We start from the raw sequence: 17,977 nt of genomic DNA on the forward strand, positions 1-17,977 counted from the left end.
CCTCATTGCTGCAGGCGATAATCCCTGGAATCCTGGAGTCTGTACATTGCTACTTAAGAACTGCTCCTGTAATCAACACGTTAAATCCATAAAATATAAATTCCATTGACGTGTCCATTACTTCCTTAGAGTGACCAAAAAATAGTATTTGACTGTATAAGCCAACGCTGACATCGAATTTCTTGTTTTTTCTTTTCCGCACTCGCTGTCCTATTTCTATTGAGTCCATAGACTGATCGCTGCTCTAGTCATCACCTAGTGGTCAAAATGAGAACTACAACAAATGTTAAAAGAAGGGAGGATAGTATAAGACAGGGTGGGCAGGTTCGTGTGGAAAGAGGAGCTACTTTTAAAAAAAATGGAAAAATGTTTTACAGCAAATAATAAGAATGAAAGATAATACGTTTATGGCAGCATGGTGGCTTTAGTGGTTAACACTGTTACTTCACAGCAAGAAGGTCCTGGGTTCGAATCCTGGGTTCAAACAGGTCTTTTTCATGTGAACCTGTAGTGGGGTGTAGCCCTGCCATGTGTGCTGGGATAGGCTCCAGCAGATCCCTGTGATCCTAATTAGGGATAAAGCGGGTAGAGAAGATGGATGGATGGATAATACATTTCATCAAACAAAGGCAAAAAGCATTTCTGTTGTAAGATGTTTCCCAGATACAGCATAAATAAATCCTCGTAACCTCTCGCTTTCATTTTATCTGAAGCTATGTTGTCACGAATATCGCACTGGCTTCCTTAGTAACTTCCTGGTCTCATTAATGTCAGATACTTTAGGAAATATGGCACACGTTGTTGTACAGTTATGAAGTGGTGTAGCTGATCAGGGTCAGAAATCTTATCCTATGCTTCACAACACTGATATTTTCTACATCTGGGGTTTTTTCCGGTGAATTCTAACATTCCTAGCGGTTGAGTAGTAGGGGTTCATTTTAACTTGATCTTTTTGTCTTCTGCTTTAGGCCATCCTCACTTCAGTTTTAATTTCAGATACAGACTCGTGTTAAACAGCGTGTTTTGAGAGTGTGTGATGGATTTTGAGTCTCGGGTTTGTTTTGCTTTGGCTCTCGGCACCGCATTGAGGAAAAGAGTCTTCGCCCCCAGCGTCGGGGTTTTCTCCGTTGCATAACAGGCCAGAAGAGAGTTATTGTCATAAGCCCAGCGGATGCAATTAAAGTCTAGCCATTTGCCCACGAGCGTGCGATTCGCGTGAGGCACTTAAAACCCGAGGCGAGCGTGGGAACGAGCGCTAAACTCATCACGCCGCATGAGAATCATAATGTGTGCTAATTACAAAGATCTTCTGTTTATTACATTTAAAGGTAGTTGGTAAAGACTTTACTTTATGAACTAAAAAATCTGAATTATTCAGTTGACTTCTTAACTCCTCACACACACACACACACACACACACAGGATCTGTCTTTCAGTTTCCTTTGTGCTGTGACCTCATGTTCTCTGCCTCCAGTTTTGTCATCTGTTTCTCTCTCCATCCTTCCATTCTTTTCTTTTTTTTAATCTCGCTCTCACGCATGCACACACACACACACACACACACACACACAGCTCACTGAGTAAAACAAATAAAAAATGAGAGAAGCCATCCAGAACCCTTCTCGTCTTATGAGTCTCTTGCTCCCCCCCTCTCTCTCCTGTCTGTCTGTCTCTCTCTCTCCCACCCTCTATGTCTCTCTTTCTTCATCACTCTCTCTCTCCAGTCCATCTCTCTTTCTATAACTCTCTCGCATCTCTATTGTCTCTCTCTCTCTCTCTCTCTAAAATGTTTCTCTTCAGGTGGTCTCATTCCATGTGACATGTCTGTCTGTGTGCATCATTCAGACTGGGCCTCCTGCTGTTAGCTTGTCCTCACACACTTGCATATATATACACACACACACACACACACACACACACACCTGTAATAAATTCTGCCAATAATAGTTTGCTACAGAAGCCACATCTGCCAGTTAGCACGCAACCCTGACCCGATTAAAACACACATTCAGGTTCTATGTGTTTATGAGGACCTTTGAAAGAACCGTAACCTTCACCTAATAAAAGCTGCTATGACCAGGTCACTGAGAGATAACCTGACACTGCACTGTAGTCACTTTTAGGTCTTCAGAAGTCTGTGTGTGTGTGTGTGTGTGTGTGTGTGTGTGAATCAATCATTACAAATTGTGTACTTCTGTAATACTCCCGCAACATTCCAATACACTTGGAGAAGATTCTCTTGAGCGCAGAACGCTCTCCTTTTCTTTCAAACACTTCGGAACTAGAAGTGTTTATCTCCATCTTTTCAAGGTGAAGTCTTTTCATCCAGAGAGAAAAAGCGGTAGAGGTACGTCACGCAACAAACGGCAGCTTTCGAGATCAAGTACTGGAAGTTCAAAAAGAGAAGACGTAAGAGTGTGTGTGTGTGTGTGTGTTTGACTTCAAAAAGCGTTTTTTTTTCCGTTCCGACACGTTTCAGGTGTCGCAGAACATCAGAAAACTTCAGCTTTAGGATTAAGTTCAGCAGCAATTGTAAAAGTGCTTTTTATTATTTTTAACACTTTCATCATCCACATGAACATTTATCACACCGCACTTCGAGTTTATAATGTGAATTGATGATCAGAGCCATGATAAAGAGAGAGAGAGAGAGAGAGAGAGAGAGGGATAGATGGAGAGGGAAAAGAGATAAAGAGTGAAAGAAAAGGAACAAGAGCAGAGAAAAAGCACACTCAGATGTAACAGCATGTTGCCAAAAGAGTTTTTATTTATTAAAGAGGATGAGATGTACTCGATGAGGGAAGGAAAGGAGGGATGGAGGGATAAAGGGTGGAGAGAAAAGAAAGGGAAAAGGATGAGAGAGGGAGAGATTAAGAGTGGAGAGAAAGGAAAAGGTAGAAAATGAGAGAGAGAGAGAGAGAGAGAGAGAGAGAGAGAGAGATTAAGTGTAGAAAGAAAGGGAAATGAAGAGAATGAGAGAGAGAGATTAAGAGTGGAAAGAAAGGGAGAAGGAGAGAATGAGACCGCTAGGCGGATAAATAGAGGGCATGACGGATAAATAAATAGATTTAAAAAGAAAGGGGGGAATGAGAGCAAGAAAGGAAAAGAACAACAGTGCGATTGATGGAAGGATGGAGGGATAAAGAGTGAGGGGAGAAAGAAAGGAAAGGAAGGACAAACAGGAAGATGAACAAAAGGATTAAATGTAGACTGACTTCCAGAATTATTGGCACCCTTCAGGATAATGACAGAACTCTATGCTACGTGTAATGCTATGTGTAATGCTATGTGTAATGCTATGTGTAATGCTACGTGTAATGCTATGTGTAATGCTACGTGTAATGCTATGTGTAATGCTACGTGTAATGCTATGTGTAATGCTACGTGTAATGCTATGTGTAATGCTACGTGTTATTAGAGTGAAATTCTAGTCACATGAAGTCCTTTCTGAATTATTTACCAACACAACTGAGGTAAATGTTGATATTCCTGATATTTATCTCACTTATTCTATCACTACACCTTTCCAGTGTGTGTATAAAAGGAGAAACGCTAGATCAGATCTTATCCTTTGCTAGTTTGTGCTTGGCGTCTGCCTCTGACTTGTTTTGATGATTTTTCCATTTGTAAAGCACAAGTGCTGTCGTTGTACCTACAGGAACGATACCAAATGCTGAAAAAGCTTACGAGGAAGTGAAAGTGATCCTAGCTCAGCGCTCATATGTGGGTTTAGTCTGAAAGGAAACTCTGATCCTTCAGAAAGCCTCTGAACATGCTGAGGTAATGAGTTTAGAGAGAATGGCAGACGCTGTGGAAGTGTGTGTGTGTGTGTGTAGAAAAGGGGGATTTTTATGTTTAATACAGTCAGTGTTTTTTCATGAAAGTTTGCTCATGCTAAGCGTAATTCAAGCGTAATTCTAGCCACGCTGAGTCTTTTGTTAATATTTAACCCACCGATCTGAGGTAAATGTTGACATTCCTGATATTTCTGTCTGACTTATACAGTCACTGTGACTTTCCTTTGTGTGTTTTCGAAGAAGCTGCCGGTTAAAAGCGAGCTAGATCACGTGTACAGCTTTAGCTAACTTATTCCCCGTATCTGCTTTCCAGCATTCTCTCAGCTGGAAAAGCGTTAAAACGTGTCGTTCGCTATTTATTTTTAAAAACCCGTCATCATACCTGCTGAAAAGGTCTGCACTACGACAGACGCTGAAGTGAAATCGGTCCTCAGATCAGCGCTCGAGTCTGAAACAAAGCGCTACATACTAGAGGAAGCCTCTGAACAAGACTGAGGTAATGAGGCAAAGTTTTGAGATGGTGTCGGAGCATCAGGAATGTGTGGGTGTGTGTGTTTGAAGCCGTTCACTCTGACAGTCAGGATCCGCTTGAGCAGAAGCAAGTGTGAAGCTTCATCTGCTTTTCTGTCTCACATCACCTGAGACAATAATGTGGGGTAGAAAAGGGCGAGTGAAATGAGAGGGAACAAATAAAGACAGGTATTAAAGAAGAAATGCAGCCGTAATGGAAGAACAAAACGAATGAAATGCATTTGATAGAGAATGAAAGGCAGCGCTTATATCAAACTAACGGGCTCCTGTCTTCTGTCCTTGTTTTCACAGAGACAAATGGACATTTATAACATTAATCAAAGCCTCTTTGTTTTCTTTTTACAGATAGGCTTGTGGATTTATCAAAGGCGTACTGTGCCGGAGAGAAAGATAGACAGATTGAGAGCACTGAACAGAAAATAGAAGGAGAACATGACATGATGTGACTTACTAAGTGCGGAAGAAAAGCTACATTGCTATGTTTATACCAGCAGAGTGAATTTAAAGCGCTGAGGAGGTAAAGGAGGTGTGTTGGAGGAGTTTCAGATTATGATTATATATAAAGTCATCATTGTGGTGTAAATATCAATCAACACGTCTGTGCAGCGTGAACGAGCAGCAAACGATCTCCAGCTGGTTTTTATAGAGTCACATGATACGGAGAGTTAAAGTCACAAACCCATACGAATGGCTTGTGGTTTCATTAATTCCCCATTCATGACTTTCGTTTCTACCCACTATTAATTCTAAATAATTTACTGTTTGATGAAGGATGTAGCAGAGACCGAGTGGTGAGTAAACAACTCAAAGCCGGTACAGTTAGCGTGCTAATCTGCTGAACAGTACACACCCGCAAGCGACAACAGTAGCGACGGCTACAACATGGAAGAAGCAGGGCAGACCAATCAAATGTCAACACACCATGAAAAGATTCGGTTTGATTGCTCTGTGTGTGTTTGTGTATGTGTGTGTGTGGTGGTGGTGGGGTAGTAGTAGGGGGTGGGATACAGCAGGGAGGGGAGGGGTTGGGGTCAGTATGAACAGTGAATCCTACAGGGGATAAATACATGATTTGACTTGACAGGAGAGAATATGGCCAGTGTAGGGTAATTCAGGCAAAAACATTTCCACAGAATGTTGCAGGGGAAAAACAAGGGTGAAAAAATATATATATTTCTGCCTTCTCCCTTAGAGATGAAACTTTAAGAACTATTTTTAGCTAATTATAAAATATGATATATATATATATTTTAAGGCTAATTGTAATGTACTGAGAAACTCTGAAACGTTCCCATTTCAGGATAAAGACCTTGAGAGTGACACATGGATCTGATCCAGGGTTAATAAGAGGAATTCGGCTGTCTGAGTCAGAATGTCAGAATATAAAAGACATTGAGTGACTTAAGCAGGTCAGCTTTAAGTGGACCCTCAGCTGTTTCATACTGGAAAAAAAAAGAGATGTGAAAATGATATTATTCTCTATCGCTGTATCCTACCCCCAGCGTTTAAGCAGATTACAGCTGAGCCCATCTGCTTTATAGCTGGAGACAAAAATACAAAGACAAAAAAAATAACAGTGATACTGAAAATCAGACACGAATCAGACAAGACAAATCAGACGAGACGTCTGGATCTGTTCTAGCCTCCTGAATAGCTGACGCATAGATTTTGGATGTGGATGCTGCTGTCTAGATGACAGACGACATTAACTTCCATTAACTTCCTTAGTTACACCTTCAACTTCCATAGTTACACCATCAACTTCCATAGTTACACCATCAATTTCCTTAGTTACGCCTTCAACTTCCTTAGTTATGCCTTCAACTTCCATAGATACACCATCAACTTCCTTTGTTGCACCAACTTCCCTAGTTACAACAACTTCCTTAGTTACACCATCAACTTCCATAGTTACACCATCAACTTCCTTAGTTACACCATCAGCTTCCTTTGTAACACCATCAACTTCCTTAGTTATGCCATTAATGTCCGTAGTTACACCATCAACTTCCTTAGTTACGCCTTCAGCCTCTTAGCTGTATATCAGCCTGGTCATGTAGCATAGCCCTGATCACTGAGAACAACGTTAAACCAGTGTGAACCTGAACACAATTTCTCTCAGCTTTTCCCATGTGTTTTTCCAAATGTTTTTTCTTGCGTAGGCGTACAAAAGAATCTATTTGATTATGTCCTTAAACAATTATTTCTTAATGAGGTTTTAAGAATTAAAGCACCTGTTTAAACTGGAGCGTTCTCCAAGCTTTGTGGTAAATGTTTTAAACATAAATAACTAAGATTGATGTTTTTCTGCACATACAGAAGGAATCCAGGTTTAACCTTCAGCCTCCGAACTCCTTCATGCTACAGTAACCAATGTTATTACACTTTCGACTCGAATTAATACATCACGGATCAGGGAGTTTTATGGGAGGGCCAAATACTTGATTGGCAGGTAAAATTTCCCCTTTTACCCCGAAATGGTAAGGCATTCAAGGCCAAATCGGGAATATTTACAGTTTACTTGTTGCTTTTGATTGACAGGCACAGTGTCCTTACTTGAACTGTAAACATCCATGGTCTAATGGGAATGATTACAACAGTGTAATTTGTTTGATTGAAAGATACAACGGTTCGCTATTGGCCAATAAACACCCAGAGACAGCACCTATGAAAAGAGTAGTGTTATACGTTTCCATGTCAACAAGTGGCAAGTGATTTTATCTATTTTTCTCAGTAATTATTGGTTGACATAATCCATGTCAGCATGTTAACACAGATGAAGTTAGCCATGCTATGAAGAAACTGGAATCAGAAGGAGTAGGGAAGGAGAAATAACCTGAATATTTTCGCATTTCTCTAAGGAGTCTAATCATACAGATAAATTGTTCAAGGAGAGGGAAAAGTGGAGTGTGCAGCAGGTTATTACACAATTCACTTCTGGTGTCCATAATGGCAGGAAACGTTCTTTTATGTTACAAAAAGAGCCGAAGATATAAAGGAAACCAGGACAAAAGCGTACACACGTGAGAACTGCGGGAGGCCGTAGCACCTCGTTTTGAATCTCGGCACACGTTCTAGGACGCAAACAGAAAGACGTGATAAACTTCCTTTAATTACTGGCCTGATTCGAAAGCTGCCACTTGACATTAAGCAGCCTGGCTGAATCAGATATGCGTCTATAAGAGAAAGCTGAGCTGCTGAAACAATAAAAGAAGAGTTTCCTCATTTCCTTTGGGTGCAAGCGGTATCAGGAAAAGTACATTGTGTCTCATTCCACAACTTGAATCACATTAAAAGACAGTTAAGATTAAGATCTATTGTGATTGCAACAGTCATCTCCACACTCTGCTACAAGTTTCTGATGAGTTCCTGGTGGCTCTGTTGTTTTAATTAGATGTTCGGTGATTAATAGTAGATGCCTTTCATGTTTTTCAAGTGGGATTGATGGCATGCAGGATGGAATCCTATTGGAAAACCTTCAGAAGGATCTAGAATCAGTCATATGGCAAATTGTCTTTATGTTTTGATTAAGTGAAAGCGAGAAAGGTTTCTGTTGGTTCCTAAACGTTCTGTGATGGTTTTAATGGTAGAATACAAGAACTGGGAAAGATTCTAAATATGACGATGAGGAATTTAGTCCAGAGAAGACCAGAGCACACCATTGGTCAGCTTTGAATGGCTTTAAAAAATCAGTCATGGGTTCACAGAACCATTAGGAACCAACAGTGATGTTTAGTAATGTTTCCTTTGGTGCTGATTATCACAGTGTAATGAGCTGTAATGGTTTAAAAGGTTAACCAATACCTGATTCGTATTGGTTTTCTAAAGGCATTCAAAGGTGTCCAAAGGGATGCACAGGTTTTTTGATGGAATTTATCATTCTTGTGACATGTTTAGAATTCTTTCCCCATTGTAACCATCGAAGAACCAGTAGAACCAACAGAAAGCTTACCTGTTTTCCAGGAAATAACATTACTAACCATCACAGATTCTGCTTTTTTCAGTTCCCATATCACAACGTAACGAGTCCTATAGATTTTAAAGGTGACCTATGAATGAAGACACGTTTGATTGCTCTTCTAACAAAGGCTTAACATCAAAAGTAAATCTCCTGAATCCCACTGGACAAACCTGTGCCCTACTTTAAATTCCTTCGAAAGAAACACATCAGATACGTCTTGCATTTGAGGCTAAACACCGTGAATCCCATTGGAAAAACATCAGACGTCTGGATTCAAGCTCAACACTGTGAATCCCACTGGAAACCCATCAAACAAGTCCAGAATTAGTCACAGGTCACCTTTTCAACCATTTCTACACATATTTGAAGACAGGAAATAAGTTTACTAAACATTCCCGAGCCAACACGAAGCAAAAGAAACAGGTTCAGTTCTAATTTACAATGTGTAAAAGATTTGAAAGGCGTCAAAGATGACAAGACTCAAGGAAAAAAAATGCAATTGGAAATTTTGTATTCCACTGGGAAACCATCAAATACATCTAGGATTCGAAGCTAATACCCTGAATTCCACTGGGAAAGGATCTAAGAGGTCTGGAATTAGTACCAGGTCAACAGGTAAACCATTAAGATGCATTGCATTTTAATATGAACACTTTTCACAACCACTAGAAACCATTTTTTCTCATGTGTCCTGCTTCGAATTCCATTAGGAAAGTACTGAATGTGTCTTAGCAAGTGATCCATGATCCGTTGTGTTGTGACACCAGAGAGAAACAAGAGCCAATGCTGTGGGATTTGGTAAAAACCTGTAATGAGGTGCGCTGGTTTCTTTGAGTGTAGTAGGTTGGAGTTTAGTTGAGTAGATACTGAATAAATGAAAGAATGAATGAATGAAAATGGAAACCGCTGATATATAGCATTGTTTATTATCTATTATCTGATCAATATAATATAATATAATAAAATATAATATAAGTGAACGTCTCTGCTTTTAAAAACAGAGTCTGTAGCAAAGAGCAAACATCACCCATAGCGCTGTATGATTTGTGTAAGGAAAAGGTCAAACAGCTAGTGCTACAGCTCAGCAGGAGGGCATCCGTTTGTTGTACTGTGTAAACTGGGCAGTTGGATGCATTGTGCTGGTGGATCCCAGTGTCCATGATGTCGCAAATGTCCTGTAAAACGATAGCAAGAAACGCTGGCACTGCTAACAACATGCAAGCCGCCAAGCTAACACCTAGCTACGCTTCATAAAAAAATATAAAAGATACATGAAGTACAAACTTAGAGCCCTAGAGGAACGCTTTTGATGGAGAAGCAAGTTTCAGATCTTTCCATCCATCCATTTCCATTCATTATCCAGGGAAATAACTGACAAGGTGGCCGCCGACTTTACTAGACAGATTTTACTAGAAGGATTTTGCCATCAACTGAGGTCTTCAAGAAGAAAGCCTGCATTTCTACCATTTAGCTAACATAAGCAAAGATGAAAGGATTACTGACAGGATTTGTTTCGTTTGTTCAAAATGTCCACAATATCCTCTGCCAAAGCTAGCTATCTGGCTAAAAAACAAAAAAAAAAAAAACAATTAAAACATTCACTTAAACAGTCAATCAAAACAACAAAATATATTTTAACATTACTAATATCGTAAATGACAGCAAGACGTTAGCAGGTTTTCATGAAATGGAATGTTTGTACATGCCTAGCATAGTGCACTCTAGCAAATTATGACCACAGCGTTCCAGTGTTTGGCTCAGTAAACACTTACACACCTGTTAGCATCAACTCACACATGGTGTTTCCTAGAAATGAAGATTTATTTTTTTCCTGACAGATGGTCAGAGTGTCATAAACGAATGTGCTAATCCAGAATGACATCGAATAAACAAACAAACCTTCAGTTAGCCCGAACTGCGCATAAACGATAACTGACTTAGCAGTTCCAGAGATTTCTATAATTCCTGCTTTGAAATATATTTTAACTGGAAAAATCGGGGATCATAGCCTTAGTATATGTTAGCACAGTTTGCTGAATTTCAATGTCCTTCTTTTTTTATGCCACACTGTTACATACAGTATGTTCTTTCTACAGATGTTAACGTATCACTGACTGAGATTTCTTTTTTAACTCTAGTCTAATGTCTATATGTCTAATGTCGTTTTGTAGGTCAGTGTGAATGTGAAGGAAGCTTCACCTGGCTCTAGCGCCATGCAGCTGTTGCATTTAATAACTTTCCAGTCACACGCCTGGTCCTGTGATCACATCGCTCATCACGGTGCCCTCGAGCCCCGTTCTCCTCTAGCACACACGGAGCCCGCTAGTCCCCGACTCCAAAAAAAAAAAACCTGACAACAACAAAGGCTTATTTTTTTTTAAATCACAGTCCAGATGAATAAAACGAATGTGTTTGCCAGAAAACCTGCAAGATATCTTTAAGACAGTATGTGGATTTAAGCTAAACCTTCCTGATCTGTTATGAGCACACAGTCGCCAGCAGTATTAAAATAACAAGCAAAGTGGAATGAACAGGGACACACACGCCAGAATGGTTTATTATGGGAAGCGGACACGATGGGAGAAGCCCGCCGAGCTGGAAGGCACAGGAAGAGGCCAAACAAAACAAAACAAAAGAAGAAGAGCTTCGGAGAGCAATCTGATATCATATCTGCATAAGTATGGTGGGAATGTTGGCGAGCCGAGACGCTAGCATGCAGTTGGAAAACGGCGTGTTTATTACCTCACAACCTTCAACAGACATCATTACAGAAAAGTTTCCTATAGAAATCTGAAAGAAAAAAAAAATTCATTCTTTGATTCATTCACATGATAGCCGTATCCAATAAGGGATAAGGACCAGGTGTTTCCATGACGACCAGCGCTAGCATCGTCAGCCTGTTGCGCCGCTTTTCAGAATTCACAAAATACATTTTGTCTTTTCATACTATGCAAAAGAATATTTGGAAAGGAACTGTAGCAAGGCCGTCTCAACATGTCTCTGATTTCCTGAACTGGATACAAACAAACAAACTCCTAAAATTCCAAAGTGTTCAAAATATAAAGAATGTCGGTATCGTAGGCAACGCTCCCAAGTTGGTGTACATACTCAGTGATGTGCCGCTCGAGTAAACTGATTTGAACGGTATAACGTAGACTTCAGTTTTTTCTACACAGCCCATTCTAGCTCGCTCACAATCATTGTGGTGCTTTTGCTAACTTTGCTAGCACCTGAGGAAAGCTTTAAAGTTTGCTGCACTGTAACAAAAAAAAAAAAAAAAGCAGGGTGAAATTTGTTAGACAAAAAAAAGACTAGATTATTTCTAAAGAGTTACCAAAAGTTTGCTTTGTTTTGATGAATGAGTTGTTGATTGCTCAGAAAGCTAGCTAGCTTAATTTGATATAGTGGGCTAGGTTGTTAGCGGCGTCTATAGTTTTAACCACAAACTTGTTTTCTGATGTTTCGATAAAACTTTTATATTTAAAGACTGAAAAATATGTGAGGGTGATTTGGAGCCAAAAACAGAGAGCTGTAGGTAGCAACAACACGAGGAACATCACACACACACACACACACACACACACACACACATCATGATAAATGCATAGGAGAGAGAGAAAGAAGAGCTTACCACTGTCATTCATTCATTCATCTATCCTTCCCTTCCTTCCTTCCTTCCTTCCTTCATCCATTCATTCAGAACAGGCAGAAATTCACACAAAGTGAATAAAGAAATATTAAGTGAAACATGAATGAATTAATTAATTTAAAAAAAGAAAAATAAGTAATGAGTGTGAATGAATGAATGAATGAATGAATGAACAAATGAAATGTCTGAACAATTAAATGGGTGAATGAATGAATTACAATTAGAATGTTGTTAATAAAATGAGAAAAATGAGGTAAAAGTAAAAAATAAACAAGTGAATGAAGCAATGAATAAATGAGTGAATAACCAGTTGAGTGAATGAATGAATGAATGAATTGCAGCATGTTGTGGATAAAATGAGTAAATTATGTAAAAGCAAAGAAACCAAATGAATGAATGAAGCACCCCATCTTTTGAAAGAAGAAATGACTTAATACAAATGAATGAATGAATGAATGAATGAATGAATGAATGACTTACATGTTGTGACTAAAATGAGTAAATGAGGTAAAAGCAAAAATAAACAAGCAAATCAATAAAAGCAAGCCATATTATGAATAAAGAAATGACCTAATATGAATGAATGAGTGAATAAACACAAAAAATGAACTATTGAATTGACTGAACACCTGAATGAGTGAATAACCAACTGAGTGAATGAATGAAAGACATAAAGAAATAATGAATGAATGAATTACAGCATGTTAAATAAAATGAGTAAATTACCTTTAAGCAAAAGAAACCAAGTGAATGAATGAAGCAAGCCATCTTATGAATAAAGAAATGACTTATTACAAAGACATGAGTGAATGAGTAAAAGAATGAACACAAAAATGAATAAACAAATGAACAAACTGAATGAATTAAAATCAACTGAATGAATCAGTATTTAAAACCAATGAGCCGGAATAAACAAATAAACCTATAAAGGAATAAATAAACTAACAAGCAATCAGCTGAACATCATACGCTATATACATCATATTCAACATATTTTACTGAAACAACTCAGAGATGAAAGGATTGAAAAGATCACACACACAGAGACACACACACACACACACACACACACATTCCATCATACAAAACTATGGAATAGCAGAAACATGATTTATGTAACTTTTTTTTTTTAAATCCTGGACAGCAGGTTATTATATAATCAGGTACAAAAACGTTTCATTAAAAAAAGGAGAGATTATAAAGATGTGATGGTGAAGTGGAGCATAAAGTTCAGCTGAAAGAAACCTGGGAGTGAGAGAAACTGAGCTCAGGAGGATGAATGAAACTTTGAAGGACGGAGATCTGTAAATTCTCCACACACACACACACACACACACACACACACAGAGAAACTGGGACATATGCAGCTGTCACTACTGGCAAAGGAAACTTGTGCAGGTTTTTATGTGGATCTGAAACCTGATCTGATCTGAAATGAAGTTTCCACAACTTTCACCTTTGCTGTGGAAAATCTGTACAGAATATTCCTCTGGACTTTCTTCCTCACAGTGAGATGAATAATATTTTTAGCTTCAATGCTAGCTTTAGCGTACAGCAACACATTAGCAGAATGTATGTGTACAATAATTGCAGCACAGCTGAAATGGACGGGTCTGGATCATGAGCACGTGCAGAAGGGAAGCTCATCTAGGAGGCATATCCAGACCTCAGGACCTGAACTGCCATGTTCCAAAGTGTCCAGAAACACGACAGACCCTCATATTCTGCCTCTGTGGCTTTGAAGAAACACATCGTCCTAAATAATTCATGTAAATGAAATCTAAAACTTCTCTGTTGTCCATGAAACGCAGGTCCAGACCTTACACATGTTACACACATTTACCAAAACCACACACTAAAGCCAGCTAAGAAGCAGGTTAGGAGCAGGCAGGGTTAGTTCTACAGCATCCCAGTAGTAGCTGATGTCTATTTCAGATTCCACACCCAAATAAAAGTGGGACGGTAAAAGTTTTCATTTAAAAAATCCAGTCCAGGGGATATGAGATCTAGGAAACATATTCGAGCTGCAATGTGGGTCAGAGTTAATTTGATTTCTCTGAATCTCCGCGTCATGAAGTCAGAAGACAGAACGTCTTCCAACATCGTTTAAACAGGTGTGTCCTGATACAATGAAGGAAAATATGTCCTTCTGAAACCCGCTAAATATGTTTAGATTAAAACTATAATTAGATTTGAATGATATTTATCATGAAGGGCTTATGTTTTGATCCTTTAACCTGTAAGGAGCATCTTTTGTGCATTTGGTGTGAATCTTCTGAAAAGGTGCACACTTTAAAAGATGATCAGCAGTCCATAGGGTGGAACGAGATATTTTAAATCGTTTTTAAATGCAGACAACATTCACATACCTATGGAAAAGATGCGAGTTTTCGGGTGATTTAGAGATAAAAACATCAGGGACGAGCTTCAGGTCACAGTTTAGGATCAAGAACCTGCTTCAATACCAGACCAGACAAATGTGCACGAGCATCGCACGTGGCCCGTAATTCTGAACAAGGACAAAACTGTCTCTCTGAAAAGTGACGTGGGGAAAAAAAGGGAGAAAATATGATGAGCGGCACGTGTTTCATGCGCGCGCACACGGCAAAATAATAATAAATAAATATAAACCGATAAGACGCGCCTGAGAGAGAGAGAGAGAGAGAGAGAGAGAGAGAGAACGTCTTTGCCGATGTGCGTCAATTTAATACAGGAGCGCGCATTAATTACACGCGAGTGCTCGCGCGCTAGAGACAGTTACTGGAGGACAATGCAACCGTGAAGAAGATAAATGAATGAAAGCGTAAACCTGAAGAAGGAGCAAAAGCTCCGCAACGCCTAAACTACCCGGAGTGCGCGCGCAATGCTCGTGCGCGTGCGTCCATTTATTATATATGTATAATAATATTTTACATTGAAACAATCTTACACGAGTTAAAAGTTCTCTCTGTGCACATATCCAGGTAGAAGATCCAAAGCAGAAGGTGTACACTTGATGGTATCACCCCAGCAACACGTGCCACATGGATGGCTCTTAAACAACCCTAATGTCTATAAGAACCCTAAAAGTTCCCAAAAGATAATTTTTCATTTGGTGGAACTGAGGGAGTGATGGATTTGATTTTATATCTAACTTAACGAGGTGAGTTAACTTCAGTCCACTGTAGAAAAGCAGCATGTCGTTTCTGGATCGCGCGCGTGTCACTCACCGGCGTTCCGAAGTTTCTTGTTCCGGTAGACGGAGAAAATCACCAACAGGTTTCCCAAAATATCCACCACGATGGTGAAGATGAGGAAGCAGCCGAGCGTTGTGGTGACCCACGGCGGTCTGTGGAGCGCGCGCTCTCCAGCTGTGGAGCCGTTCACCTGACTCCCGTTCAGAAGCATCGCGAGCCGCTCAACAGCTGGCATTTCTCACTTAACATCTGGCTCGCTGCGTGTCCATCCAACTGCCTGGTTTCAGCCGGGGGGGTGAAGAGTGTGTGTCCTGCGGTGAGCGTCTCTCCATGGTGTGTGCGCGCGCGTGTGGGAATTATGGACTCCACCTTGACCGTGCGTAAAGTTTCTTTAACTCCAGTGCGATCGTGCGCGCGGTTGCCAGATCCTCTTACCTCCCTGTTCAACTTCTTCAGATTCTCTAGATCAGGAAAAAAATATATATATCCGACCTCCCTGAAAAACTCTCAATGTGGCAACACTGCACGGAGATGTGAGGGGCGGGACTTATTTTACAAACGGCGTGCGCGCGTGCCTGTGTGCGCCAATCGCGCTGCAAGTGTTTATGGAACACAGGGCAGTGTGTAAGGTCCGAGTCCACGTGTCCTGACTGATTATTTATTCATCTTCTGCACGCGCTTCATGCTCATGAGGATCACAGAGTAAATGAGTCAGGAATACACTCTGGATGAAACCCCAGTGCTACACACACACACACACTCACACACACACACACACTCACACACACACACACACACAGACACATACACACGGCACAATTTAGTATCAGATCCACCCCCTGTCCCCATTGTGTGTAAACTCTAGAGAGATCGTGGTGTGTGGAAACCCCTGAAGATATAAAGATATTATAAAGTCAACATCCATGACACAGATAAAGTGACAGAGATTTTTCTTCATTCTGATATGTGATGTGAACTTTAACTGAAGACGTGTTTCTGCATGCTATAGAAATATATACAGGTGCATCTGGAAAAATTAGAATATCGTGGAAAAGTTCAATATGTTTTGCTTAAGTTACTTCAGAAAATGAGAAGTGTATATATTCTAGACTCAAAAAAGTTTATCTCAGAACATTAGAATATTTCATTTCCACTTTGAGCAACTCTCTTTTAATGCAGTAGAAATCCCACAAATCTCCTAGTCAGGTTCAGTACACACTACCACAATCATGGGGAAGACTGCTGACCTGACGGTTGTCCAGAAGACACTCATTGACCCCCTCCATAAGGATGGTAAGCCACAGAAGATCATAGCTGAAAGGGCTGGCTGTTCACAGAGCGCTGTATCAAAGCATATTCATGGAAAGGAGACTGGAAGGGCAAAGTGTGGTAGGAAAAGGTGCACAAGCAACAGGGATGATCGTAACCTTGAGAAGATTGTCAAGCAAAGCCAATTCAAGAACATGGTGGAGCTTTATAAGGAGTGGACTGAGGCTGTAGTCAGAGGATCGAGAACCACCACACTCAGATGTGTCCAGAAAATGGGTTACAAGTGTCACATTTCTAGTGTCAAGCCACTCCTGAACAAGAGACAACATCAGAAGCATCTTATCTGGACTAAGGAGAAGAAGAACTGGAGATTACTCAGTGGTTCAAAGTCCTCTTTTCAGGTGAAAGTAAATTTTGCATTTCATTTGAAAATCAAGGTCCCAGAGTCTGGAGAAAGAGAGGAAAGGCCCAGAATCCAAGCTGTTTGAGGTCCAGTGTGAAGTGTCCACAGTCAGTGATGATTTGGGGTGCCATGTCATCTGCTGGTGTTGGTCCACTGTGTTTTATTAAGTCCAAAGTCAATGCAGCAACCTACCAAGAGATTTTAGAGCACTTCATACTTCCATCTGATGACAAGCTTTATGGAGATGCTGATTTCCTTTTCCAGCAGGACATGGCCCGTGCCCACAGTGCCAAAACTACTTGGAACTGGTTTGCTGATTGTGGTGTTACTGTGTTTGACTGGCCGACCAACTCACCTGACCTGAACCCTATAGAGAATCTATGGAGTATTGTCAAGAGGAAGACGAGAGACACCAGACCCCACAATACAGATGAGCTGAAGGCCGATATCAAAGTAACCTGGGCTTCCATTACACCTCAGCAGTGCCACAGGCTGATGGCCTCCATGCCACTCCTCATTAACGCAGTAATCTGTGCAAAAGGAGTCTCAACCAAATATTACGTGCATAAATGAACATCATTTACTCATAATTTACGTTTGACTTTTTTGTATCCTAAATCATTTCTGTAAGTATCTTATTAAAGATTCTAATATTTTGAGATACTGGATGTTTCATTTCATTTTTCTTTATTTCCGTTCTCTCCATACTGTTAACAAACCAAGTGCAAGTGCCGCCATCTGCTGGAAGAGAAAGGAATTTCATCTTCAGTCATTAACACCAAAAGATTAGTGGATTCTCTTTTTTCTGAATTAAATTAATTCAATAGTAAATTTGGTGTCTTGGGAATTTTTAGTGGGAATTAAATCAGTAATACTTGCATGAAATACAATTTTCTTCCACATACTTGCCTGAAAATAACATGGATGGTTCTATACTATGCTCATTGCAAGTAAAATTGATTATTACTATTTTTTTGAATTATGTGTTTCTAAATATATTTTATAACATCTGTGGTCTTCCACACACACACACACACACACACACACACACACACACACCTCATATACACACACACACCTCATATACAGACACAGTCAAACACACTTCAAAACATTTGCATTTTATTGGGCTTCCAGACAAAACAAAAGCTACAAATTTATAAACATTTCACACTTGTGATTTGCAACATC

General features: G+C 39.9%; 1 protein-coding gene across 1 annotated transcript in view; it reads right to left on the reverse strand.

Moving 5' to 3' along the window:
• mtnr1aa (melatonin receptor 1A a) overlaps window positions 1-15,631 on the reverse strand; it is a 24,836-nt gene extending 9,205 nt beyond the window's left edge. Inside the window, exon 1 of the mRNA XM_058384184.1 lies at window positions 15,148-15,631. Within this exon, the coding sequence (XP_058240167.1) occupies window positions 15,148-15,349 (202 nt within the window). The 5' untranslated portion in view covers window positions 15,350-15,631. The remainder of the gene's footprint in view (window positions 1-15,147) is intronic.
• Window positions 15,632-17,977: the final 2,346 nt, after the last annotated feature.

The sequence above is a fragment of the Hemibagrus wyckioides genome, linkage group LG29, assembly GCF_019097595.1.
Source record: "Hemibagrus wyckioides isolate EC202008001 linkage group LG29, SWU_Hwy_1.0, whole genome shotgun sequence".
Lineage (NCBI taxonomy): Eukaryota > Metazoa > Chordata > Actinopteri > Siluriformes > Bagridae > Hemibagrus > Hemibagrus wyckioides.